This window comes from Erythrolamprus reginae, chromosome 5 (assembly GCF_031021105.1).
Source record: "Erythrolamprus reginae isolate rEryReg1 chromosome 5, rEryReg1.hap1, whole genome shotgun sequence".
Classification (NCBI taxonomy): Eukaryota; Metazoa; Chordata; class Lepidosauria; order Squamata; family Dipsadidae; genus Erythrolamprus; species Erythrolamprus reginae.
Genome location: NC_091954.1, coordinates 88,561,455 through 88,587,832, shown reverse-complemented (window position 1 = coordinate 88,587,832; position 26,378 = coordinate 88,561,455). Strand labels below are relative to the sequence as shown.

At 39.6% G+C, this 26,378-nt stretch overlaps 1 protein-coding gene and 1 long non-coding RNA gene across 5 annotated transcripts in view; one reads left to right on the top strand and one right to left on the bottom strand.

Annotated features, from left to right (window-relative positions):
- GYG1 (glycogenin 1) overlaps positions 1-9,406 on the bottom strand; it is a 30,199-nt gene extending 20,793 nt beyond the window's left edge. The window contains exon 1 of one of the 2 annotated variants that reach the window (XM_070753400.1): positions 9,227-9,406. In XM_070753400.1, the coding sequence (XP_070609501.1) occupies positions 9,227-9,233 (7 nt within the window). In that variant the 5' untranslated portion in view covers positions 9,234-9,406. The remainder of the gene's footprint in view (positions 1-9,226) is intronic. The other variant, XM_070753401.1, reaches the window with a different exon arrangement.
- LOC139168070 (uncharacterized) overlaps positions 9,135-26,378 on the top strand; it is a 126,968-nt gene continuing 109,724 nt past the window's right edge. For 2 of the 3 annotated variants that reach the window (XR_011559225.1, XR_011559227.1), the window contains exons 1-3: positions 9,135-9,679; positions 12,820-13,028; positions 16,667-16,753. This is a non-coding gene — a long non-coding RNA (uncharacterized lncRNA). The remainder of the gene's footprint in view (positions 9,680-12,819; positions 13,029-16,666; positions 16,754-26,378) is intronic. The other variant, XR_011559226.1, reaches the window with a different exon arrangement.

Here is a 26,378-nt window from a genome sequence, read left to right as displayed (position 1 = left end):
CTTAGCCGCTCCCCTGCCCCAACAAAAAAGGTTACAGATTATGATCACACAATTGTAGCATGCTACAACCAGTTGTAAACATGAGCTAGTTGCTGAATTGCGATCAAATAACTACAGGAGTGGTGTTATAGTCATAAATCTGTGTACAAGTCATACGTTACTTTTTCTGAGGTCATCTTCGAATGCTTGTTAGTCATAAGTCAAGGATTATAGTACCTACATATGATTCACTTGATTGCAAGGTGGGTGGCTATATAAGTATGACAAATTAATAAAACAGTTTTTGAGATCACAAAGTAAAACATTTCCTTTATATAGGCTTCCAAAAAGCGTTTGGCTGATCAGTTTAGGAACATATTCGATCAGAGAAGATGAAGGTACTCTGACATTCTGCCCTCTTTTGGCTTTGCCAATATACCTAGGGTTGATAATTACTGCTAGACTAGCCCAAATAAAATTAACATTCATTCATCTGCAATGTTTAACTGATATTAATTTGTTTATTGTAGGTGCCATTTATTAGAGAAGTACATTTAATGTGACCATGAAAAAAAGCCTTCTCTATAAAATATTATTACCACAAAGATAATAAGCCCCCTGTGATACTTTTCAGGAAGGGCTTAAAAACATGGTTCTATCAGCAGTTTGATTGCTGCCATGTGAAGTGGAGTGGGATAGGGTACTGTACTGTGACTTTTAATTTTGTAAATGGGCCAGAGTCCTTGTTTTATATAAAATATGTTCATTAAATATATAATTTTTAAAAATAAAATTCAATTCAATTCAATTCATTAGATTTGTATGCCGCCCCTCTCCGAAGACTCGGGGCGGCTCACAACAATAAAAACAATATTCCAGCGAAAACAAATCTAATATTAAAAAGCACATAAAACCCTATCATATTTAAAAAAGCAAACAACATATACATACCCAAACATAAATATATAAAAAAAGCCTGGGGGAAGGGTGTCTCAACTCCCCCATGCCTGGCGGCATAGATGGGTCTTGAGTAATTTACGAAAGACAAGGAGGGTGGGGGCAGTTCTAATCTCCGGGCGGAGTTGATTCCAGAGGACCGGGGCTGCCACAGAGAGGGCTCTTCCCCTGGGGCCCGCCAAACGACATTGTTTGGTCGACGGGACCCGGAGAAGGCCAACTCTGTGGGACCTTATCGGTTGTTGGGATTCGTGCGGTAGCAGGCGGTTCCGGAGGTACTCTGGTCCAATGCCATGTAGGGCTTTAAAGGTCATAACCAACACTTTGAATTGTGACCGGAAACTGATCGGCAACCAATGCAGGCCACGGAGTGTTGCAGAAACGTGGGCGAATCTAGGAAGCCCCATGATGGTTCTCGCAGCCACGTTCTGCACGATCTGAAGTTTCCGAACACTTTTCAGAGGTAGCCCCATGTAGAGAGCGTTGCAGTAATCGAACCCATACATATGATGTAATTGATACCAAGTGTTAGAACATGCAGGTTGAAAAGTTCTTCCTGCAGGATAGGACCAAACATCCATCCACTGGTAGTAATTTAATCCTAACAAAAAATCACTTTTATTTTTTTCCTGTCTTACCTATGACAATGGACTAATGTAGGAGTAAACAATAAAATATATAATCTTTTTCAAGAAACATTCAAAGGAACATTCTTGCCACACATTACTGGATACCATGTCCCTTTTTGTGCTGCTGCAGGGTTATACTTTTGAAGAGATGAAACACTCATATCATCTTGGAAATAGGAAACTTCAATGTCAGTGAAATTATTAGGAAATGTGTTTAGCAGTTAAAATTGTGCAAGATACACTGGCTGTCACAAGTTTAAATTATACATACCAAGTGGATTTCTAATTAAATGCATTGTTCGCTACTTTTGCATAGGATTCAACTTAGGGGGTTGTAGTAGTAGTACTACCCATGTAGTACTAAAATAAAGTTTCTACAAATTCATTAATTTCTCCCTATGGAATACGCTATCTAAACATTTACAAGCAGATTGCAGCAGACCAGCCTAGTCTATATTATGCCCTCCTTATGCAATGTCCACATGTTTATACGTATCCAATTTTGCAATGGAATGTCAAAACTGGTTCTTTGATTATCTCCATGTCTGTGTCCTGAGATATCTATCTTAAGCAGGCTAATAAACTCAACAGTGTATTTTAATTCCTTATGTATAAAATCATTACTTGAATATATTTACACAACTACCATGCCTGTCCAATTGTAGTGGTTGTGTGCCCAGGAATGGGTTTGGAGTGTACATTTTTTTTTCCCATTGTAAGCTTCGAAAATCAATTGCTCTGCTGGCTGAAAAGAAAATATGTGAAGATGATGAAACGGTAATAAGGGGAAAAAGACTTTTTACCTGTCTCAGTAATACACTTATTTATTTATTTATTTATTTATTTATTTATTGGATTTGTATGCCACCCCTCTCCGTGGACTCGGGGCGGCTAACAACAGTGACAAAAAACAGAATGTAAAAATCCAATACTACAACAGCTAAAAACCCTTGTTCTAAAACCAATCATACATACAAACATACCATGCATAAATTGTAGAAGCCTAGGGGTAAAGATTATCTTAATTCCCCCATGCCTGATGGCAGAGGTGGGTTTTGAGGAGCTTACGAAAGGCAAGGAGGGTGGGGGTCTATTCTAATCTCTGGGGGGGAGTTGGTTCCAGAGGGTCAGGGCCGCCACAGAGAAGGCTCTTCCCCTGGGCCCCGCCAACCGACATTGTTTAGTCATTGTGAATAGTTAATCTATTTGAGACAAAGCTTACAGATATTAACCATCTACCTGGTAAGCAAGTCATATTACATCTGGAAATTATTATTTAGAGCAATTGTGGGGAGCCTAATCTGGATATATTTCTGCTCTGTCAGTAGGTAGCAACTGAAATATAGATGAGAGGCTCAAGCTAGCTGAGTCAGTGTTATCATTAGTTGCATACAAAAGTCTTGTCCTTTCAATGTGAAAACCTAGTTAGAATTTGTGTTTAAATTAGAGTCTGGACAATGTTCTAGCTAATGTTCTAACTTCTGAAAGTTAAAGTGTGATAAATTGGTACTTGTAGCCAATGTCCCCTCTAATTTTTTTCTGGTGTGGGCAGAAAAGTATAGTGTCTGAGCGGCAATCCCTTCGGCACTGGGCGGCACTCTTTCCCTCTCACTTTTTCTCTCTCGGCTTCTGGGCAGGTTTGAAAAACTCTGAGTTGATGATGATTTTTAAGTGAGCGATTGCTCACTGCTCAGCTTAGAGGGAACTATGCTTGTAGCCTGTGATTATCATTTAGGAAGGAATGAACAGCCAGTCTGGTACAATGGTTAAGGTGTTGGCCTAGAAACTAGAAAGCTCTGAGTTCTACTCTTACCTTAGGCATGAAAGTTGACTGTGTGACTTTGGGCCAATCACTTTCTCTCAGCGAAACTTACCTCAAAGTGGTGGTGTTGTGGGGAAAATAGGAGGAAGGAATATTATACATGTTTGCTGCCTTGTGTTATTTTTAAATTAAAGGTGAGATAAGACTCAAATAAAAACATGTCATTTGTTCTTTACTAAAGAAAGATAAACTGAATATTAATTCCAAATTGGTAACGTTTAGTGTTCAATTGTTTTTTTAAAATTATTCAAGATCAATGCTGCTAAAAAACTTCCTGCAATTCTATAAAGGTTTATAAAATGATTTTGTAGAATTGTATTTTAGTCAAGGCCTTATATAAAAACAAGAACAAAAACAAAGACTCCAGAAACAATCTATCAACATTACCATACAGAAAATATTAATTTTTATTAATATCTGTTCTGTCTGGGTCACTCCAGAAGCCAATACCAACCCAAAAAGAGAAGCCAGACACACTGGTAAAAGGCAAAGGCAGTTTATATAATTCAAGGAAAAGACAGGTAACAGAAAATGTCCTTACAAACAGGAAAAACGCTGGAACTTCAAATATATACACGAAGGGAATAGTCCATGAAGCAATACAAGATTCTTGCTGCCAAGACGAAGCTGTAGATAGCAAACAGACGCCTCCCACGAGTCTTCCACACTGCGAGGCCACAAGCCAAGATCAGAGACGCTGAGAATCAAAACAGGTCACCGCAACTCCAATTGATAACACTCCACATGGCTTCAAGGCCTTGCCTGCCTTTTAAACCCTGCTGATGAGGACCACACCCAAACCCAGCTCTTTCTAATTCAATGGTGATACTATTTCTTTAACTGCTCCTTTCGTTGCTCTGAACGTCTCTGTCTCATGTCAATGACAGCTTGTGCGTCATCACCTAATGACTGCAAGCTACTGGCTGGGAAGAGCCCCCCCCCGGGGGCTCTCATGCTCTTCATCCCATTCCTGACTCTTCTCTCCCCCGTCCGACTGTTCAGCCCCTTCCTCTGCGCTGTCATCCTCCTCCGGTCATGGAGCCAGCAGAGACACAGCTGGTCAATATCAATGACAATTTTATAAACATAAAATATTGTATTAAAACAGTTGTTACACTAATACCATGGTTTAGCTAAATCAGTATACTGTATAGTATATATTATTTTCTGTTACGCCCCCCCCCCCCCCACAGGAAGAAGTAAACATTTCATGCCCCTCCAACTCTCTGCCAGGATGATTGTTTGCAATATTTAGCACATTTTTGCTGAAAAAACTCAAGTGGCTTATCAGCATGATTGGCGTGTAATGTGTTTAAGTGATGCTTTATTTGGCTTAATGCTGTCCGCTGCCAACAGTTTTAGACACAGTAAACATACCAGTCTTTCCTTGTCTTCCACCATAGCCAAGTGCTACATACACTTAATCATATTTTCTCATCTTTGTTTTTGGAGACTTACGTTTGTCTCATTGTCTCCATCTCTCTCCTCCTTTCTTTTCATCCCTGTTAAATATTTTTCCATGGTGTCTCTTAAGGGTTTGTTATATGCACTTCATATCTCCCACTCTGTGCTGTGTGCTATTGTTTGGTGCAAAAAACTCCTACTCCCTGCAGCAAAAAAAGCATGTTCCCTGGGGTCATGCGCCTCCCCTCGCATCACTCCATGACCCCCTAGGGGGTCTTACCTTACTATTTGAGAAACACTGCTCTACAGGATGAGTATATATGATTATGTTGAAATAAAAAAACCAATACATACAATACAATTCAGATCACTAATATATTTGTTTAACAAAATGCACATTATATGAAATTTGCTGGTATAAATTAGGTGTTCAACTGCTTCTATGGATTTATCAGCATACACAAGTTCACAACAGGAAATAGTGAGAAAATTAAACATCTAGCAAGCTCTTATACTTCTGAATATATACTGTATATATACACCAAATCTGATGTACTATCAGACCATTTAATATTGAGGATTATTGTGTACCTAATTACTGTACACATAATTCAAAATATTTTTCCAATTGAATATTTCTAAAGTTGCTTTATTCCCAAAGGATTCTTTTTTTTTTACCCCAAAGATCATTAGTAAAATCAGTTTCATCTTTGAGAAGATGTGATATGAGTGGGTTAAGGTTATCCAATAACCTTATACGATTATGTGGGTTATCCATATAAACGTAAGATTACTCAAGTGTGTTCATTACTTACAACACTTTATTGTAACTCCACAATAAGTTCAATTTTTATTTATTGCTATAATTCCACAGAGATTTTGGAAAAATCAAGAGAAAACATGATTTAGCTTAAACTCAAGGCTATCTTAACACTGGCCATTACTGTCACTTGTGCCTTTTACTATTAGCTGTCAGGCCCAAGACCAAAGATGACACAGTGAAATTCAAACTAGTCCAATAGTACTGTACTTTATTTGCTCACATCTGCTATACAGCTAAGGCTACAATCGTCTAACACAGGGGCAGGCAAAGGTGGCTCTTCTACGACGTGTGGACTTCAACTCCCAGAATTCCTGAGCTAGCATGATAGACTTAGGAATTCTGGGAATTGAAGTCCACGAGTCATAGAAGAGCCACCTTTGCCTACCCCTGGTCTAACATCATAGCTATATACTAAGAGATTCTAGGGTGTGGCTTTTAATTTTTTGCTCCCCAAACCTCCTGGACTGCTCAGACTCTTACTTTGGACTTCTCATTGGAATGTCCTGCCTTCTCCTTGGGAAATTGCAGTTCTCTTACTGAGATCCCCCCTCCACAAATTGCTTTTCTAGTTGCACCTTCCATCACACTAACCTCCATAGAGGCAGACAATAGTCATGTACAATGACCCTTTTTTTCAGAAGGTGGCAGCATTTGGCTGACCTTGTCTGGAAAGCAGGGTCATACTTGATTAGTATTTGGATGGAAGACCACTGGGTAATTTTATGCCTGTAGGTTGAACCAGGGTACCAAAACACAACCTGCAAGAAATCAATATCCAGCCTACTATAGTAGGAAAACTACATGGACATGTCCATGAAGTCATCAGAATCTCAAGGTACTTTTTATTTATAAAGCACTTTTAAGATTATGCTGCAATTTAGAAAATGAACAAGTGCTTCAAAAATGTTTGTTTCCTGACACCTGAAGATAAATTAACTGGGCGGCAACAATGAAAACACTATTGCATTACAGTATTATTATTATTTTTACAAAGTCTGCTTCCCAAAGCGCACAAGATCAGAGAGACAGCACACATGCCTGAAACCAAGTTGTATAATTTATGCATTGAAGCATTCCAGAGTTGAATTGGTTTATGGCCAGGGGATGTTAGGGTTGATATTAAGAATGGATGAATGCAGAAGGCAAGGCCTTATTCATGAAAATAAAGTAAAAACAAAATGTCTAGGCCTTCACTTAGTGAATGTTTATGATAGTGATTAGGTAGGTAAGAATCTTAACAACTTGCATTGGTCAATAGGCTAAAATCTCAAGACAGATCTACCTGTGGCAGAACAAAGGTACACGTACACATTTAACACACTATGTGAGATATTACAAGCATGCTATCCAAGGTTTTGAATTGTTTTCAAGATAGCAGGGCCAATAAAGTTTTTCTAAAACAATCACACACAAAAAGAGGCTCACATTTGGTGAAAAGAAACCCCAATGCCACAGTAATTATTTCTCAAATCTTTGGGAATATATTATCATCTACGTAACCTGGATAGCTGACATCGTGGTTGGAAGAAAGTTCTTCTGACTGAAGAGTTAATTTAAAATAGTAGATTCCTACTTCCATTCAGTTCTTTGGGCTCCTCAGCAACCAACTTATGTATCAACTTGAAAGTGAAAAAGCCACAGGCTTCAATCTATATTATTAACAATTCACCATGGTTCCGTTGTGAGGTTCCCAACATGTTTTGACCATAGGCGTACTTCAAATTGAAAACACATTGTGATTGTGTTAAAATATCAAATTAAATATCAAATTAAAAAATTAATATTTGGGTTACATACCCATGGAACTGACAAAATTTAGCATACGTCCCAGCGACCAATTAGAGACCACAGAGTTGGCCTTCTCTGGGTCCTGTCCGCCAGACAATATTGATTGGCGGGACCGTGTGGGAGGACCTTTTCTGTGGTGGTGCCAGTTCTCTGGAACCAGCTGCCCTCGGAGACCCGCATTGCCCTCACCCTCCTGTCCTTCCAGAAAGCCATTAAAACCTGGTTCTGCCAATAGGCCTGGGGCCATTGAGCAATACCAGCTAGCTCCAACCAAGAAAAAGTGAATGGTTTTATTGTAGGGGTTTTAACTGTTTTCTATTGTTTACTTGTTGTACGCCGCCCAGAGTCAAGAAGGAGGTAGATGGCTTATAAATCTAATAAATGAAATTAAAAGGTTTCTTATTACTTTTACTTACCATTTCCATTGGGGGGGGGGCAGCAGGTGGATGGCCACCAAACTTATTTTTTGAAAAAGTTTATGTAGGCAATTTATACACCTCATATTGCTTTATAATTAATTAATTAATTAATTAATTAATTAAATTTGTATGCCACCCCTCTCCGTAGACTCGGGGTGGTTCACAACAGTAATAGAAAACAATATATAATACAAATCTAATAATTAAAACTAAAAACCTATAATTAAAAAAAACATGCACACAACATACCATACATAAACAGTATAGACCTGGGGAAGTTATCTCAGTTCCCCCATGCCTGACGGAAGAGGTGGGTTTTAAGGAGTTTACGAAAGGCAAGGAGGGTTTATTTATTTATTTACTTACTTATTTCATTTATATGCCGCTCACTCCAAACGAACTCTGAGCGGCTAACAACAGGTATAAATACAATTATATAATTAAAAGAAAAATTATGAAAATGGAACAACCCCACTCCCCCATGGCATTAAGGAAAGTGTCTCTGGCCATATCAGCGTGGTGGAGTGTCACACCATTTGGTACCCAGGACCACTAGAACAGGAAGCTACTAACAGTGGTTGCAATGGTGAAGCGACACACCATTTGGTCCCCAGGAAGCTACAAACAGTGGTTGCAGTATCTGCAGCCCTAGGTTAAAAAAACAACAACATACTACTAACTGGAAAATTCCATCACAGAGCAGATTTATACTTTTACAAGCCTCTCCTTTCTTTTTCAGGGTGCCTCTTCTATCTAATACAATAGATTTATTTTCAATCAGCCCAAAAGTAACAGAGAGAAAAGCTGACACATCTTCGACTACAGCAGGATGGGTCCTTATCGGTCGAGCGGTACAAAACACGGCTGTCGCTTTAAGAGAAAGAAGATACACGCATATGCCGCGCAGCAGCCATGCACACATTACCAAGAGTTTTATTTCCTATTTGGCCACCGGCGCCCGTCACCCGGCACGTGCCCGGACCTCGCTCCGAAGACCCCACTCCCCTCCCAAAAAGAGAGAGAGTGCACGCTGACTTGCACTTCTTGCACGCTACTCCCCCGGGAGTGGGGGACGACGACGACAGGGCTCACGCGGCAGCCTAAAAATAGGAGCCCGCCGCGCGTAAAAGAGGGCAGCCCGAGGTCTCCCGAGGACGGGCGCTCCTGCCAGCGCGCCCGGCCCAAAAGCAAAAGCGCCACTTTCCTTTCCTTCGCCGGGAAAAACGAGGAAGTGCCGCAGCTGCTCCGGCTTGTCAGTCACTTGTTAGCTGGGAGATTAAACGCCGGGGACCCGGGGCGACTGGGCGGAGAAAACAAAGCCCGGAGAGGAAACTCGGACGGATGTAGGACCCCGCTCTCCGCCGTCGCGTAAAGGACGCGTCGCCAAAGCCTCCCTCGCGCTTACCTGCCATGGTGTTGCTCTCCGTCCTTGCAGCCCACCTCACTGACACCCCCCTTAGAGAGACACTCGCTCCCTTTCCGGAGCTCCGACCTCTTTATGTAGGGCAGGCGGAGCCCAGAGGAAGGGGCGGGCCTTCCAGAAGGAGCCGAAACGGAGGGAGGGGAGGGCGCGCGCTCCGCCTGCGGTGTACTGTACTTCGGAAAGGCCGCGGTCTGGTTTTGAAGGGCGCGCGAGCCGTGTGCGGCGAGAGCTTCGGTGGGAGACGAAGAAGAAGCAGAGACTGTGGCTTCATAGCCGAGACGGAAAGAGAAAGCGGAAGGGTGCATCTTTTATTTTTTTAAAGAATAAGGTCATTTTAGGCTGGTAGAGAAAGAGCCCTAGAGAAGGAACTAAAAAAACAAACAAAACTCCTGAGACTTTCCCGAATGAATGGTACCCGCTATAAAAGAGCAGACGGTAGGTAGCTTGCCTAGGCTGAGCTGTGAAGAAGCTTCTTGCACGAGAAGCGAAACGTCTTCAAGGAAAAAAACAAAAGGCCGGTTGGAAAAAACAAACAAAACACTTTTTCTCTGAACGACCAAGAATCTTATATGCAGCTCAGAGTCCTTTGGGAGTAAGGCGGCAGGCATATAAGTCCAAATAAAAACGTAAGTAAGTCAGTCAGTCAGTCAGTCAGTCAGTCAGTCAGTCAGTCATAAACAAACAAACAAACAAACAAATAAATATAAATCAATCAATCAATCTTCACAGAGGGCAAAGTAAGGGTAGCTGCTCTGAAGAAAAAAATTGACCAGTGAAAGCAAGTGTGTGAAAGCAAGACAGGTCTTCCTGTAAAGCCTTGTGGAGTGGACACCATTTTCTCTAATCTGGGACCTAGATGTGTTTGACTACAGCTCCCATGATTCCCAGTTATTTGATTTATTTATTTGGATTTCTAGGCCACCCTTCTCCAGGGAACTCCGGACAGTTCTTGAGTTATTAAGTAAATTGGGAGTTGTCCAACAGCCAGGGGGGATATTTGTTTGCAGAGAGCTCTACTGTTGCAATCTAGATCAGGGGTCTCCAACCTTGGCAACTTTTAAGTCTGGAAGGACTTCAACTCTGAAAGCTGGCTGGGAAATTCTGGGAATTTATTTATTTATATTTATTTATTTGTTTTGTCAAATACATATTGGTGGTATACAAAGATATAATAATATTTATATAGAGAGAAGAGAAGCATTAGGACGGGATGGAAGGCTTAAAGTTGCCAAGGTTGGAGACCCCTGTTCTAGATCACACTAGAAAAGGATCAGGGTCTTGTACAAACACAGTTTGTACTAAACTACATTCAGTTGGTCTGAATGTAGTTGCGTGAACCTCCTGCCATAATTTAATCCGTGAACCCGCTGCTGGTGATGTAGATTAAATCCAAAGTGGATGAGTTTGAATTTTAAAAAAAACGCTGGGTAGCTGTGCTGCTTGAGAGGTTGGGGGAATTACAGGATGGGGGATGCTGAAGCTCTGAATGAAGCAAGTGATAACTGAAGAGTCTTGAAAAGTTTTGGGTATTTTGCTGGACCACCTCCTAATGACAATTAGTGCACAAAATGTTTCATTACATACACCCAAGCATATCTATATATAATAAACACTGGAGTTTGAAGAAGCCGGATAGAAAGAGTATTGAAGTTTTTGAACTTTGATACTGTAGTGTAGAAGACTGCTGAGAATAGCGTGGAAACAAACAGAGTGTTGAACAAATTTACCTAGTGTTCAATGTACTAATGATCAGGCTGAAAGTATCATGATGTGAAGGCCCAGTTCTCTGAAGAAGGCTGTAATGCTGAGGAAGGTGGAAGGAAAGAGAGGAGTAGCAGCAAGGATGATGGACTCAATTACAACAATTTATTTATGTATCAAAATTTAAAACTGCTCACCGTCTCACAGAGGGATAATGATAGTGCACTGTTGGAAGAGCTGAAGGACCAGGCTGGGAAAAGATCATTATGAAGGGGGAAAATAATCTACAGCTAGTTTTTGACTTATAGTCATTCATTTAACGACTGTTCAAAGTTACAACAGCACTGAAAAAAGTGACAAAAATGTTTTTTACCTATCGGATTTTTCAGAGGATAAGATGCACCTTTTTACTCCCTAAAAGAGGCTGAAAATTCAGGTGTGTGTTATACTCTGAATGTAGCCTTCCCCCCCCCCTCCAGCCCTAACTAGCTGCTACCTTGCAGGCTCTTTCATTGTTTCTCTCTGAGAAGAATATTTTCCAAGCCCTAAGTCTTTGCAAGGTTTTTTTCATTGCTCTACTTGTTCTGAATAAGTTTCTTTCTAGCCCTAACCATGTGCTAATGATGTTGCCAGCTCTTAGCGGCTTGCAAGCTCTTTCATTGTTAATCTCTGCAAAGAATATTTTTGTTAATCTCTGGAAAGAATTTTTTTGCAAGGCTTTTTTCATTGCCTTACTTACTTATAATGTTTCTTTCCAGCCCTAACTAGGCTCTTGCAAGCTCTTTCATTGTTACTTTCTGCAAAGAATGCTTTCCAAGACCTAAGTCGGTGCAAGTTTTTTTTCATTGCTTTACTTACTCAGAATGTTTTTTCCCCAGCCCTAACTAGGGGCTAATGATGTTCCCAGCTCTTAGCAGCTTGCAAGCTCTTTCATTGTTTCTCCGAATAAGGTGTTTTTTAAAACCCTAACCAGGGGATAAAATAATGTGCTGAATCTGAGCAGACTAATGATACTAGCCAGATGAATATCTGGTAGGCATATTTCCCCCTCTATTTTCTTCCCCTAAAACTTAGGTTTGTCTTATACTCTGGTGCGTCTTATACTCTGAAAAATACGGTATGTGTTGCAGCATCCCCATGGTCAGTTGATCAAAATTTGGATACTTGGCAGCTGATATGTATTGTGATGGTTGCAGTGTCCCAAGGCCATGTGATCACCTTTTGTGACCTTCTGGCAAGAAAAGTCAATGGGAAAGCCAGGTTCATTTAACAACTATGTTACTAACTGAACTACAATGATTCACTTAACAGCTGTGACAAGATTGTAAAATGGGGCAAAAACTTAACTGTCTTCCTTAGCAATGGAAAATTTGGCTTCAATTGTGGTTGTTGTAAGTCAAGGACTAACTGTTTCCATGAGTCGACCTTGCCTGAAACATAATCATATATAAACAACTAAAAACATGCCTTTATACCACCATGGATGTACGTGTTTTTATGATCAAACATCTAGGAAATATTTCTCATATTTTGAAGTCAACATTCCTCCCGATTCTATAATTAAATTGAAAACCTTATTTTGCACAGACATGTTCTGATCAAAAGGAACTCACTTCAGATTATCAGAAAACAATGAAAAAACATAAGCCTGTTTAGTCATGCTTAAAGTTTACCCGTTTTTCCTTCTTAGTAATAGAATTGCAATTCAGGTTGGGCTCTATACCCCTTCCAGCCTTGGATAAACTGTTTATGTTTACTACCTGATATTACAGTTTGTAATGGTGTAAAGACTTCTTTGACTCAAGCTCAACTCCAGGATATGTCCATATAATGTTCTTGGTAAGAATACAAAATAACATGCTGTTGTCTTCCAGAACAGGTGCCTCCAACCTTGGCAACTTTAAGATTCGTGGACTTCAACTCTCAGAATTCCTCAGCCAGCAAATTTATTCATATCCCACCTTTCATTGAGTTCATCTTATCGTCACCCAATGGTGTAGGTTTGGCTGAGAGAGATTGAATAGTTTGAAGCCACTCACTGATCTGATACTATATTACTATCAGTATACTACATTATCTTAAGGTAGGCATTAGAGTGTTTGAATGTTTTGCATAAGAATGTATAGTGCAAGAACATGCCGGCTGAAGCATAAAACTCACTAGATGGTTTGTCCTTGAGTTTCATTTGCTAGGAAGCTAGACAACAACCAGGTGTTTGTTTGTTTATTTATTTAATTATTTATTTATTTATTTATAAATAGCATGATTTCAATTGTCCTTTTATGAGTTATTTGTTTAAATGATAGAAAAGTCTAAATATAAATGATGACAGTCTGAATCTTTGAGGGGACTTTTGTTGTTTTGCAGGAAACAATTTTATTAATTTTTTATCCTGTTTTATTTATTATCTTAGAACTTTTATAAATAATTCAAAGCAGTAAACATATGCTCTCTCTTGTTTTTCCCCTCAACAACCCTGTGAGGTGGCTGAGAGAGACTGATCCAAAATTGGATTTCAGATGGCTTTCATGGCTAAGGCCGGATTAGAAATAGCCTGATGTTTTAACGACTACACCAAATTGGGTCTCCATTATTTCATGATGTTTCATATCCAGATTTATATACTCTGAGCCTTTTAAGAGCTAGATAAATAAAAATTAATGTGGTGCAAATTAATGATTTTTTTAAATTTTGAGTATACTTTTTAAGAAGACAGAAAGAGTTGTCAACATGATTGAATTTCTGTTTAGTTTTTAATATTTCGCTTTATCTTTTAAAGTATACAGTGATCCCCCGGGTATTGCGATCCCGATCATTGCGAAATGGCTATATGGCGATTTTGCAACCCGGAAGTAAAAACACCATCTGCGCATGCGCACCCTTTTTTCTATGGGCACGCATGCGTAGATGGCGCCGGGCAGATCAGCTGCTGGGCGGCTTCCCTGGGTCTTCCCCTCTTGCTTCACTTTAATCTGAAATTCACACTTCAAAATTATTTAGCTTCACTTGTACATTCCACTTGCTGGCGGGAGGGCGAGCGGCGGGCATCAGCGAGGAGTTTCCCCACCGCCCACGCAAACTCCTCGCTGCCGCTCGCCCGCCCTTCGCCCGCCCATGCCGTTCGCTCGCGCCGCGAGCGAACGGCTTGTCCGCCGCCTGCCTGCCCGCTCGCCCGCCGCTCGCCCGCCGCTCGCCCGCCCTTCGCCCGCCCACGCCGTTCGCTCGCGCCGCGAGCGAACGGCTTGTCCGCCGCCTGCCTGCCCGCACGCCGCTCGCCCGCCCTTCGCCCGCCCACGCCGTTTGCTTCAGGACTCAGCTGGGAAGCGGCGCGAGCGAACGGCGTGGGCGGGCGAAGGGCCGGCGCGCGGGCAGGCAGGCGGCGGACAAGCAGCGGGCGCGGCAGCAGCGAGGAGTGGGCGGCCGGTAAGACCCCCAGCGCCGCTTCCCAGCTGGGAAGCGGCGCGAGCGAACAGCGTGGGCGGGCGAAGGGCGGGCGAAGGGCCGGCGCGCGGGCAGGCAGGTGGCGGACAAGTGGCGGGCGCGGCAGCAGCGAGGAGTGGGCGGCCGGTAAGACCCCCAGTGCCGCTTCCCAGCTGGGAAGCGGCGCAAGCGAACGGCGGGCGGCGGGCGGCGGGGAAACCCCAATCTTCGGCTCCTTGCTGCTGCGGCGATAGTAAAAACACCATCTGCGCATGCGCAGATGGTGTTTTTACTTCCGCAGCGCTACTTCGTGAAAAACCGGTCATTGCGAGGGGTCCTGGAACGGAACCCTCGCAATAATCGGGGGATCACTGTACTTTTATTTTACTTAAAACTTATGAAGAACTGTTCCCTACTTCCTGTATGTATTTCACAATATAGTTTACTTTCAATTACCACCTATGATTAACAGCTGCTTATGAGACTACCACTTTAACAATTTTTATTTTATTTTATATAATATATATACACATACTCCTATTCATAAGGATCAGTGGGCATTGGGAAAGGGGAGCAGAAACAGTAAATTCTTTCTTATATTGCTATATTGATGTTAGGCATGTATGTAGGAGTGGTTATTGCTTTAGAAACAGCATCATTCTTACCTTATTGGATAAAAAGAATTGGGTCTTTAATTCCTACCCAGTCCTAACCAACCACACCAACATTAACCCTACTTTAGAATAATGGATCATTGATCTTACACAGTGGAGGGAACCTGATAATGTGACACACCCAGAATTGGAATTTAAGAATATGATTAATGCCATTAAGAATTATAGATGAGCTTAATGGAATGTGTGTTGTACTGGAAGAGCTCAGGTACTGTGTGGGAAGCAATTTCATCAGGGACATTTTTTGTACATTAAGGGGGAGGGAGAGGATGTTTTCAAAGGAGACTGCATTTCAGTTCATCCTGAGGTTGGAGATAGGAGGTAGTTACAAAAAGAGTTCTGTTTCTCTTCCCATACCAGCCTGCCTCTCCGTATGCATATAGAGGCCCTTTTCTAGGTCTGAGCTGTGGTGGGGGCATATCTGAGGAGAGAAAGGCTTTTTTAGTCACCCCACCTAGCTATGAAATTCTTTGCCCACAGGAGCTAGACTTCTCCTGTTTTGCTAAGGAAGACATTTGTTCTGCACTCAACTTGAGAAGGAATGTTATGCCCCTGCTTGTTCTAAAAAAACTTACTTTTTCCAAATAGTGTCTTAGTTTCATTTAACTTGGGGATAGATTTTAAATGCAGGCAGCCACCTGGAATGGTGCATTAAAAAAGAAAGGGTATTTTGTTTTTCCTGGGCTACAGTAAATATAGTCCAGCCAGAATGACTCTCCTGATTCTCTACAGAAATATGGGTTGATCCCCAATATTTATTTATTTTTTTTGTTTATCTTCTTCAGCCAGCTTACTTACACTTTCAAAGATTTCTTTTCAGGAGCCAATTCTATACTGAACTCCAGACTTGTGTGACTACAGCTGTTAATCATAGTGGATGACTCGAAAGCAGAGGAATCTTTGTTGTCACCACGATAACTTGGCATAGAAGTGTGTAAATTAAAGCCAGTTATACAACCTGCTTTTATACTGGCAGACAGAAACCTTTCCAGTGTTCTGAGTGAATGATCTAAAAGTAACTATGGTGTAGTGGGAATTGCATGCTGGAAGATAAGAAAAAATAAGTTTGTCTTCTGAAACAATGGAGGACTTATGTTGGATTTTTCTAATGTGCCATTTCTGTCTTGATTTGGATAGTGTAAAAAGCAACTGAGTAGCATGTTAAATTTCGTAGCTTTTCCCAATCAAGTTCCGTAAATGCCTTGTACTTTTGCTCTGTCATTTTAAACATTTCTTATTACTATTCCCTTTTCTTTTTCCCGTAAAGAATTAAAATTGTTTCTTTTATCAAATAGCAGTCCTTTCAAAGATTCAGTTTGTCATCATTTTTTATAGGATTGTCTATCATTTATACAAATATCTCACAAAAAGGCAAATGAAGGATGATTCCTACTTTATTGTGTGTTAATGACCTAATGAATGGAATTCTACAGGATGGCCTCAGTATTTTTCTTACATATAAGCATCCTATAATTTGCCTTTATTGGGTTTGTTTCTTTCTAGAGAAAATGTGTTAAGATGTAAAAGTGATTTTCGATTGCTTGTGCTAACAGAATCCTTGTATAGTATATGGAATCCTTGCATTTAACATTAGAAAAAGTAAAATTCAACTCTCTTTAAATTTTAGGATAATTTTCATAGAATAACTCAATGACTTTCCGAGTATCTGGCATCATTCCTTCCTGCAGAACAGAAGTCATCACATTTGGCAAAGGTTGGAAGAGTTTATCTTTTAAAGCATTTATAATATAGAAAGTCCATCTTGCATAGGCGGCTTTTCTGGTTTATTTTTTAAAATTATTTCGGAAACTTTATCATTATCCATTCATAATTAGCCTTTTTTCTTCGGTAATCTTTGGTTGGTTTGGTTTGTAAGATAGTCATTTATTTTCTGTGATGAAGTATGTTCTTTATACATTAGAATGATATTGATAAAATGATTTTTTAATATAATCACATTGTTCTTCAGTGTAGACATTTAAAAAAATGTCAGAAGGATGTATCTAAATTTACATGGCAGGTGGGAAAACCATCAATGACATTGTAAAACATCAAAAAAAGAATAAGAAGAAGAAGAAGGATTTAGATTATCTAATTTGAAATTATGCTTTGCTATCTGCTGCTTATCTTGGATGAAAGAGTGGATGTTGCTGAGAAACAAAAGGTCTTGGATTAGAAGGACACAATTAAAGATTCGGGTGGCATTAATATCTATGGTATAATAAAGTTCAGGTTAACGTAGTCCTTAAAAATCATTATGATGTGAGATGTGCCATTCTGAAAATAATGGAATAATTACAAATCTAGGTTGTGTTTGAAATATCTTTGTGGCTCTCAGTACAAGAAACATTTTACAGAGGATAAATGACAAGTAAACTTAAATTCTTAAATTATTGTGATATACTAGAATTATTTTCAAGGGGAATGTAAAATAAAATCAAGAGAAGATCTAATAAAAGAAAGACAAGCTTACGAATGGTTCTCCTATGTATAATTATCAGGAAAGTTGAAATGAAGGATTTCATAGTTTTGAGCAATGTAAGACTGAGTTTGAAGTAGAATTACAGTATGTACAAATGATGGACATGTACTTGATAAAGTGTGGAAACTTTTGTTGACATTTGAGACAGAAGAAGTAAAAGAATGTACAATTAAATGGGATACATTTTTGGAAATATTTATAAAACAATGTACAGCTGGTGTATGGCACCAGATAAATTATCTAGAATGTATAAATAGAATTTATGTTGGAAATGTGGACAAGATGAAGGAATCTCTTATCACATTTGGTTATACATATAAAAAAGCTGAAAAAAAGGATTCAAATATATGCATTGAATATTTTAAAGACTAAAATGTGTAATTGAAACCAAATATTTTTCTTTTGGGACTGATGGATAAATAGCTGGAAAAAAGTCATGGAACTTTGTTTTTGTATACGATAAAATCAATGAGATTATGATATGAATAACAGAATAACAGAGTTGGAAGGGACCTTGTAGGTCTTCTAGTCCAATGCTGAGCACTCAGGCAGATAACCCTATACCATTTTGGGACAATTGGTTGTCTAATTTATTAAAAGAGATGTTAACAAAGTCTAGTGTTGGAGCATCCACAATTACTAAAGTCATTCAATGATTAATTGTTCTAACTGTGTAACTATGCTCAAAATAGAAAAGTTTGGCAGTATCCACAATGGAGGAATGGTTGGTGAAGATGATGGAATTTCCAGAGATTGCTAAATTGACTTCTTCATTATAGAAAAAAGGACATGTACATTTCTTGCCGACTGGATCAGCATATTATATATAATTGCAAAGTAGAAAAAATGACAAAGAGCTGGTAGCTTAATACTACATTGTAGAAACACAAAACAATTTAGAAACACAAGTGTTAAAATGCCTGTTTCTCACGATATTATGACAGCGAAAATCCCAGAGATCTATTTTCTCAGAGAAACTTTTTAGTTGTAATATGATTTTAGTACTTATAACACGCTATACATCCCTATTACATACCTATGTTATAAGGTGCATTATGATACTATATGTATTTACTTTTAGTCTACTGATTTCTAATTGGGATGCCTTGAAGTGGAGAATTTAAATTCTATTTCTCATATTTGGCATAATAAGCATTCCTCAGATATTCAATCATAAAACCACAAATAAAGATTTCCCATATCAACATAAATCAATATTCTGCAAAAATCTGTTATCAAATTTCTGCTTCTTTCTGCTATTAGGGATTTGCTGGCTCTTTATGAATGGATGAACTTAATTCAACAAGATCTTTCCAGATTTGTATATAGACTGATAAACATGCTGGAACTCTTATGAATTAATGCATTGGCATTTTAGATGGCAATGTGTATTATTTCACTTTCAAATGTATTAAATCAGCATTGTTATATTTGAGGGCCTCTGTGTCAGGTCTGCCTCAAAGGCCTCTCCCAATGAGGCCCCTAAAGAATATATGCTCATTCAACTGAGAAGTGGAATGTGAATTCCCGTTAGTCTTCATACTAACATAGGAATTAACTTTCATTAACCACGGCAATAGAAATTTCCCCACTGCTGCATGTTTATATATTAAATATGAGAATATACATTTTAGAAGAAACAATAGATGAAATGTTGTACACTGTTCACTTGATTCTACTTGTAATTCACATGCCTTCATAATATTTTTAAAACTTTAAAAAACTTACTTCACAAGACAACCAACAGATATTTGGTTGTATTTTATGGGTGGCGGGGTAGAGGGGAATCAATTCAATTGAATTTAATTCAATTTAATTCAATTTATTAGATCTGTATGCTGCCCCTCTCCGAAGACTCGGGGCGGTTGACAACAATAATAAAAACAATATTCCAGCGAAAACAAATCTAATATTAAAAAGCACATAAAACTCTATCATATTTAAAAAAGCAAACAACATATACATACCCAAACATAAATACTGTATAAAAAAGCCTGGGGGAAAGGTGTCTCCACTCCCCCATGCCTGGCGGTATAGATGGGTCTTGAGTAATTTATGAAAGACAAGGTGTGTGGGGGCAGTTCTAATCTCCGGGGGGAGTTGATTCCAGAGGGCCGGGGCTGCCACAGAGAAGGCTCTTCCCCTGGGGCCCGCCAAACGACATTGTTTGGTCGACGGGACCCGGAGAAGGCCAACTCTGTGGGACCTTATTGGTTGCTGGGATTCGTGCAGTAGCAGGCGGTTCCGGAGGTACTCTGGTCCAATGCCATGCATCCATCCATCATGATAGCTTCAGTTCTCTTAAGTTCTCTAGCTTTAAACTTGTTTAATATTCTTGTGGTTCCAATTTTGAAACATTCCAATATACTAAATTGTTGCAAAATGATTATATTTGTAAAGGTTTCAGTGGGACCTTGGACTGGCTTTACTTATGAGCTATACAAACGAAATCAATATGATAATTTATCTTAAAGTTACACAGACTTCTTAGCAAACTTTGGACTTTGATTCCCCGCTCAGAAAGATTTCAGAGGCATCAAATGAAAATTCTTTTGATATGAAATGTGTTCTATAGTTTTAAAGAGTAGATGATGCATATCATGGTTTTAATTTCAAAAGCAAGATAGCAAACACTTAAAGATAGTGCAATGCTAAAGGTAGTTCATGAAATGTTAATGAATAGAATACTCCTGTTAAGAGAGCATAGATTCCAGTCTGTATTGTATTAAGCACTTAATATCAATATGGCTTCTATTCAGGAAGGCTATTTGAGCATGTAAAACTGCTCAAGAGCCTTACTTATGTGAGCATCAAACAGGGAAGCTTTTTGTGCTTTCATTGAATAAAGGATGGGGTGGAGGAGGATAGGAGATTGATAAGCCCTGAAAAAACAGAGGTTATCTTTGGTGTGAACTTTGGATGGATGGACTTCTGACATTAATATTTATCATGCTTGTCTTCTATCTTCTTCATACCGTAGTAGCTAAATCATCTCATTTTATCCCCACAATAACCCTGTAAAGTAAGTAAGGCTGCAATCAGTAAGAGTGGTGGCCTTGAAAGAGGTGATTTCGCTCAATTATTCAAGTTCAAGTCTCTGCTTCTCCCATGATATTGAAATGACATCATAGAAAACTTAAATCAATATAATACTGATGCTCAGATGGAATCATTCCCAATACTGTATATAGTCTGCCTCAATATACAGGGAAATGGGCATCCTTTTTGAGTAAGTAGGAAAAGGCACTGGTTTTTCCCAGGATACTTACTACCTTCCAAGCTTCAGTGTTGAACCAGAAGTCTAGAAAGCATCCTCTGGCATTTGCTACTAATTTCATTCTGCTTTTATGTATTCTCAGCATCAGCCAATTGAATGGAGTGTACTATCAGTACGCATGATGATGTTCGTCCATCATGTTCAAAGAGGACCTTGACATCTAATGGGTTGTGGGCTGTATGCAATGTGGCTGTTCAGGCTTATATGTTTTGCCGTATGTTGGGCAGACATGTGAGCACCATTGTTGCAGCATGGAAGAGCCTTGGTGGCACAGTGGTTATAGTGCAGTACTGAAAGCGACTTCTGATCACCAGCTGCCAGCAGCTTGGCAGATCGAATCTCAGTGGGCTCAAGGTTGACTCAGCCTACCATCCTTCCAAGGTCAGTAAAATGAGGACCCAGCTTGTTGGAGGCAATATGCTTACCCTCTGCAAACCGCTTAGAGAGGGCTGTAAAGCACTGTGAAGCGGTATATAAGTCTAAATGCTATTGCTATTTGCAGCTTTGGCTTTGCGGAGTACTCGCTTCTCTTCTATGAATGTTCTTCTGGCCTCAGATGTCTGGCAACCTTGGTGGATCAGCATGTTGGTCAATTTTGTGCCAGGGTTTCAATATTGAGGGAGTTGAAATGATAATAATAATATACTACAGTGTCATAGGGAAACATCTTATGTTAGGGCTGCGATGCCTTAAACTCTTAAGAGATTGGTGAAGTTCTTTGAGTATCCATTTGAATAATTTGGAGCATCTAATTAATACTCAAGATATGGTTTGAGAGAAGGTTTTTTTTAGTTTTCTTATAAAAAGTGGTTAAATGCTGGCCTTATTAGTTGACTGCTGGAATAGTCCATTTTGAAAAATATTTTGTTTGTATATTGATACTAGCCATAGTTTGTTTACCATTGTTGTCTGAATAAAGCTGAGTTAGTTGAGTTTCAATACCTGTTTTGTGTAAAAGAATGTAGACCTGGATTTAGGAATGGGAGAAGAATGAGCGAGACATTAAAGGAAAGGTAGGGGTGTATGTGTGTGAGAGAGAGGGGGTGGGAGGGAGGGAGGGAGGGAGAGAAAGATGAAAAATTACTCAGTCTTGAAAAAAATGAAAATGTAAAACAGACACACAGAAAACTCTAATTCTTTTAGGTATTTCTATAAAGTGGAGTACCAAAAAGCTTGGGAGGTTGTCAAAATTGACAACCCTTCAAAGTAGGCAAGATTAAGAAACAGGCATGACAGGGATTCTAGGAATTTTCTTTATTTTTATTGAGTAGAATAACAGGGACATGAAAGTTGTAATCATTTTCTGAAATTTCTTCTTCTCTATTCCCAAAGCTAGGCCTACATGCTTTCACATGTATTGCTGGCTGCCCTGGCTAATTATTTTCTATCAAGTTGGTGTTCATTCTTAATGACTAGATAGATAGATTTTCTGTTTCAGGCTGATGAATGGTGCACTTATTACCACTGTAACTGAGTCTATCAGTGCTGATTACCCTCTTCTGTTTCTTGCCACATATCTCAGAATTGAAGCCTTATCTAGAGAGCTAAGTCTTCATGTTATGTGTCCAAAGGTAGGATCGTTTGAGCCTGGTCTTTAGTGCCTCTAGTGAGAACTTTGGATTGATTTGTTTGATGATTCATTTGTCTATATTTCCTTGGCTGTCCATTGTACTCTCAGGAGTCTTCTCCAAGATCAAAGTTCATCTTTCCTATCCTACTTCTTCAAAGTCCAACTTTCTCTTCATATGAGTGTCACAGGAATGCCATGGCTTTGAACAATTCTGATTTTGTAGGCTTAAACACATCATGGGATCTGAATATCTTTTCCAAGATCTTCAAGGCTGCCCTACTAAGTGCTAGTCTGTGGCATACTTTGTGACTGCTTGTGCCATTAAAATATGGTTTTACTATTTGGGCTACCTTATCTAGTTTGCAAAAGTACAGAAGACCACTAGATGTCAGTCCACTAGATGTCAGCCCAAAGGTACAAAAATGTTGGCTCTTTGCTGCTCTTCTACATGGCATCGGACCAGAATACCTCCGAGACTGTCTTCAGCCGCACGAATCCCAGCGGCCGATAAGGTCCCACAGAGTTGGTCTTCTCCAGGTCCCATCGACTAAACAATGTCGTCTGGCGGGCAGTCTTCTCGGTGGCAGCCCCGGCCCTCTGGAATCAACTCCCTCCAGAGATCAGAACTGCCCCCACCCTCCTTGTCTTCGGAGAGGGGCGGCATACAAATCTAATAAATTGAATTGGATTGAATTGAAATTGCTTAAGACCCACCTGTATCTCCAGGCATGGGGGAATTGAGATATCTCCCCCAGGCTTATATAGTTTTATGTATGGTATGCTTGTGTTGTATGGTTTTAAAATAATGGGGTTTTAGATATTTTCTTTTAAATATTAGATTTGTTCATTTATTATTATTGTGAGCCACCCTGAGTCTGCGTAGAGGGGCGGCATACAAATCTAATAAATTATTATTAATTAAATTATTATTATCTGGATTTGGAGCCCAAATATTGTAGCCTAATTATTATGTAATTATGTCCTACCAGCTTATGTTGCAAAGGGAGTGTCATCAGGCTTGAGAAACCCAATTGAAAAATTACCAATCAATGGAGTGGTTAACTAATGGCCTTGAAATATAACAGCTGTGTTTACACTTTGCACTACAGTATAAATACAATAGTCGTACGTAAGATGATTTGGGGGAATTTAACTAACCTGTTAATAAGACCTAAATATTAATATAGGCAGATAGAACCTTAATATGGGCAGAGATAAAAGATAACCTAAGAGGCAGCAATTACCAAGTTCACTTTAAAAAATAAATAAATAAGATAATCACATCATACTTTTGTTAGATCCACCCAGGTGCTTCCGGGTTAAAAGGATTAGCCAGTGACATTACTATTATCAGGGAAATGCCCATTTGGGGTCTCTTTTCATGTCTCCTAGAAGAAGCTGGAGCTCAGAATGGAAGTTCACCCTTTCTGCCCCATGGCAAAACTCGGCTCTCAAACACAAGTTTGCTGCTTGTCAAGCAAGCATCCTAATCATATGGACCACCATGCTCCTAAAGTTGATAATGTCAGTTTATTGAAACCAAAAACGAGAAACAGAACCATCACATTAGTCCTCTTAAGTGGCCATACAAAGGTTGTATTTGAGCTCTTCTCTACGAAGTGTTACATTTCTGATTGTCTTTCTATTTTTAAAAAAATAGACTGAAAAAATAGAATAGATTTGCCTTTTTCCCCCCAAACTCAAATTCTTAATTCCCAGTGCTGATGGTAGACAGAGAGCAGCTAAACTTGATTTTAGGATATGTGGTTGCTTGCTTGGAGCAAATTCTGTGTCAAATTGCAGGGTTAAAAATAATAAAAAAAAGATTGGATAAGTCTGCTGGAAATGAAATGTATACTTCACTCTGCTTAAATCGTTGCTTATATATTTTGACAATATTGTGTCAGTGGTAATATAATAAAAGATCAATCTGCATTTTCCTTACAGAGAAAAAAAACTCCCTGAAATCAGACAAAATTATCTTTCATTTGTCAATTACCCAACCATTATAATATGGGAAGCAATAAGATGTTCATTGTAGTATGAATAACACAGCAAATTTGTTATATTTTCATTATAACAATAGGGAACTGTTCTGTGTTTGACTATATAAAATCAAGGCCGTTGTTTGTGCACGTACAATTGAATATAGGATGATTCAAATGGTCAGATGGAACAATTCTACTGCCACTAATGGAGCTATACAGATTTATGCTTGGCAAGAACTTGCTTTCATTTTTTTTTCTTTTAGTGCCACTCATTAGTAAAATAGTTTCTGAAAACAAAACAATAGTTTGGAGCCACTTATTTTTATAGGGCAGTTGCAAAAGTAACAGAACTGAAGGTAAGTAGTCTCTGGAGGATGCACTCTCCTTTACATGTTTATTAATGTCTGCATAATGATACTTCTTATATTTATATTTGCACTTTGATTTGTTGTTTTCTTTTGCTTTTGGTGTTTACTTGCAACAGAAGCACCTGAATGGGCCAGATCAGCAGTGAATGATTTACATTTTGCATATTTTTCAATTTTATTTATTTTTAACTGATAGCACATGGACCAGAGCCTATATGCAGAATTCAATTATTTTTAACCTTTGATACATGCTGGTTCATCATGGCAAGTTGATGTTCCTGGAAGGAGTGAGCAAAGCACATGGCATATGACAAGAGTGTATAGGATCTTCTATTATCAATCATGTACAAATCTGAGATTGAAAGTATAGCATAATCTTTATGTACATGGATCCTGCAAGGGTCCTTGATTTTTAGAGAGACTTCATATTAGAAACACCTAGAATTCCACTGGAAGAAGATGAAGATGAAGAGTGAACTGTGTAAGGATAGGAGCCTTTCCTAAGGATGATCTTGAGTCTATAAAGATGTTGTGCCGAACCAAAAGTAAAAGTGTTTTATTCCAAATTAAAACATAAGGTTGCTCTAAAATTGTCTAAAAATAAGGTCTTATTAAAGATCAGAGACCGCTCCCTTTAACCACTTGCTTTCCTAAGCTTGTGGCTTGTTGGAGTGTCCAAAGATAGCTCTGTTTGTGCAACAATTTTAGAAAAATGTTTGAGAAGTATCTGTCTTTATACCCAGTGAGTGCACCAAACTGAATCTCCTTGTAATCACACTTTTGTTAGTCTCCTTATTTCAGAAGGTATGAAATTAATGTCTTTCTTAATTTCTTTGGTGGGGGAATTCTAACATATAAGAGTGTAAGGAAAGCTATGAGATTGAGTTGAAAGAATATCTAGTTCAACAGTCCGATGCACATGTATCCGATCACCCCATTAGTTGATGGCATCTGAGTTTGCATCAGACTGAAGATTCCCCTGGAGGAAAATGAAAAAATGAACTAGACCAGAAGTCACCAACTGGTGGTTCACAGACCACTGTGGTCCGTGAGAAAATTTTGGTGGTCTACGGCTCACATGGGTGGAGGACCTGCTCTGGGATGACTAATGGACCAGTCCTGTGACTAGAGCTCTAGAGAATGGGACTGGCCAGGCAGCTTGTGGTGGGATTGGAAATCTCCACCATAGAGGGAGGTATGTGCAACTTGCAACTGGTGAATGTGCAAAGAGTAAGGCAGCCCTTGCTGGCAGGAATAAGGTAATGGTGCTGTTACAGCAAGGAGGGGGGCAGCAGCACAGGTGGGCCAAAGCAACGGGTGTTGGCTTCCTGTTGGATGATCCCACCACTAGCTGTCCTCGCCCTCCCAGTCACTTCTCACTTAGCCTGAGAAGGGAAGGGTGGGGGATGGAGATTCGCCCCATATTCCAGAGTGGGAACGAAGATTCATCTCTTGCTGGGTGTTGCAGGAATTTCTTCCGGTCCTTGCACCGGAGAATCAGAGAGAGAGAGATAGAGACAAGAGAGAGAGATGAGATAAGAGAGAGGAAGAGAGGTGAGAGGGAGACAGGCAAAGAGTGAAAGGAGAGAAGAGAGAGAAACGGGGGAGAGGAGAGGGGAGAAAGGGGAGGAGAGAGAGGGGGGGGATGGAGAGA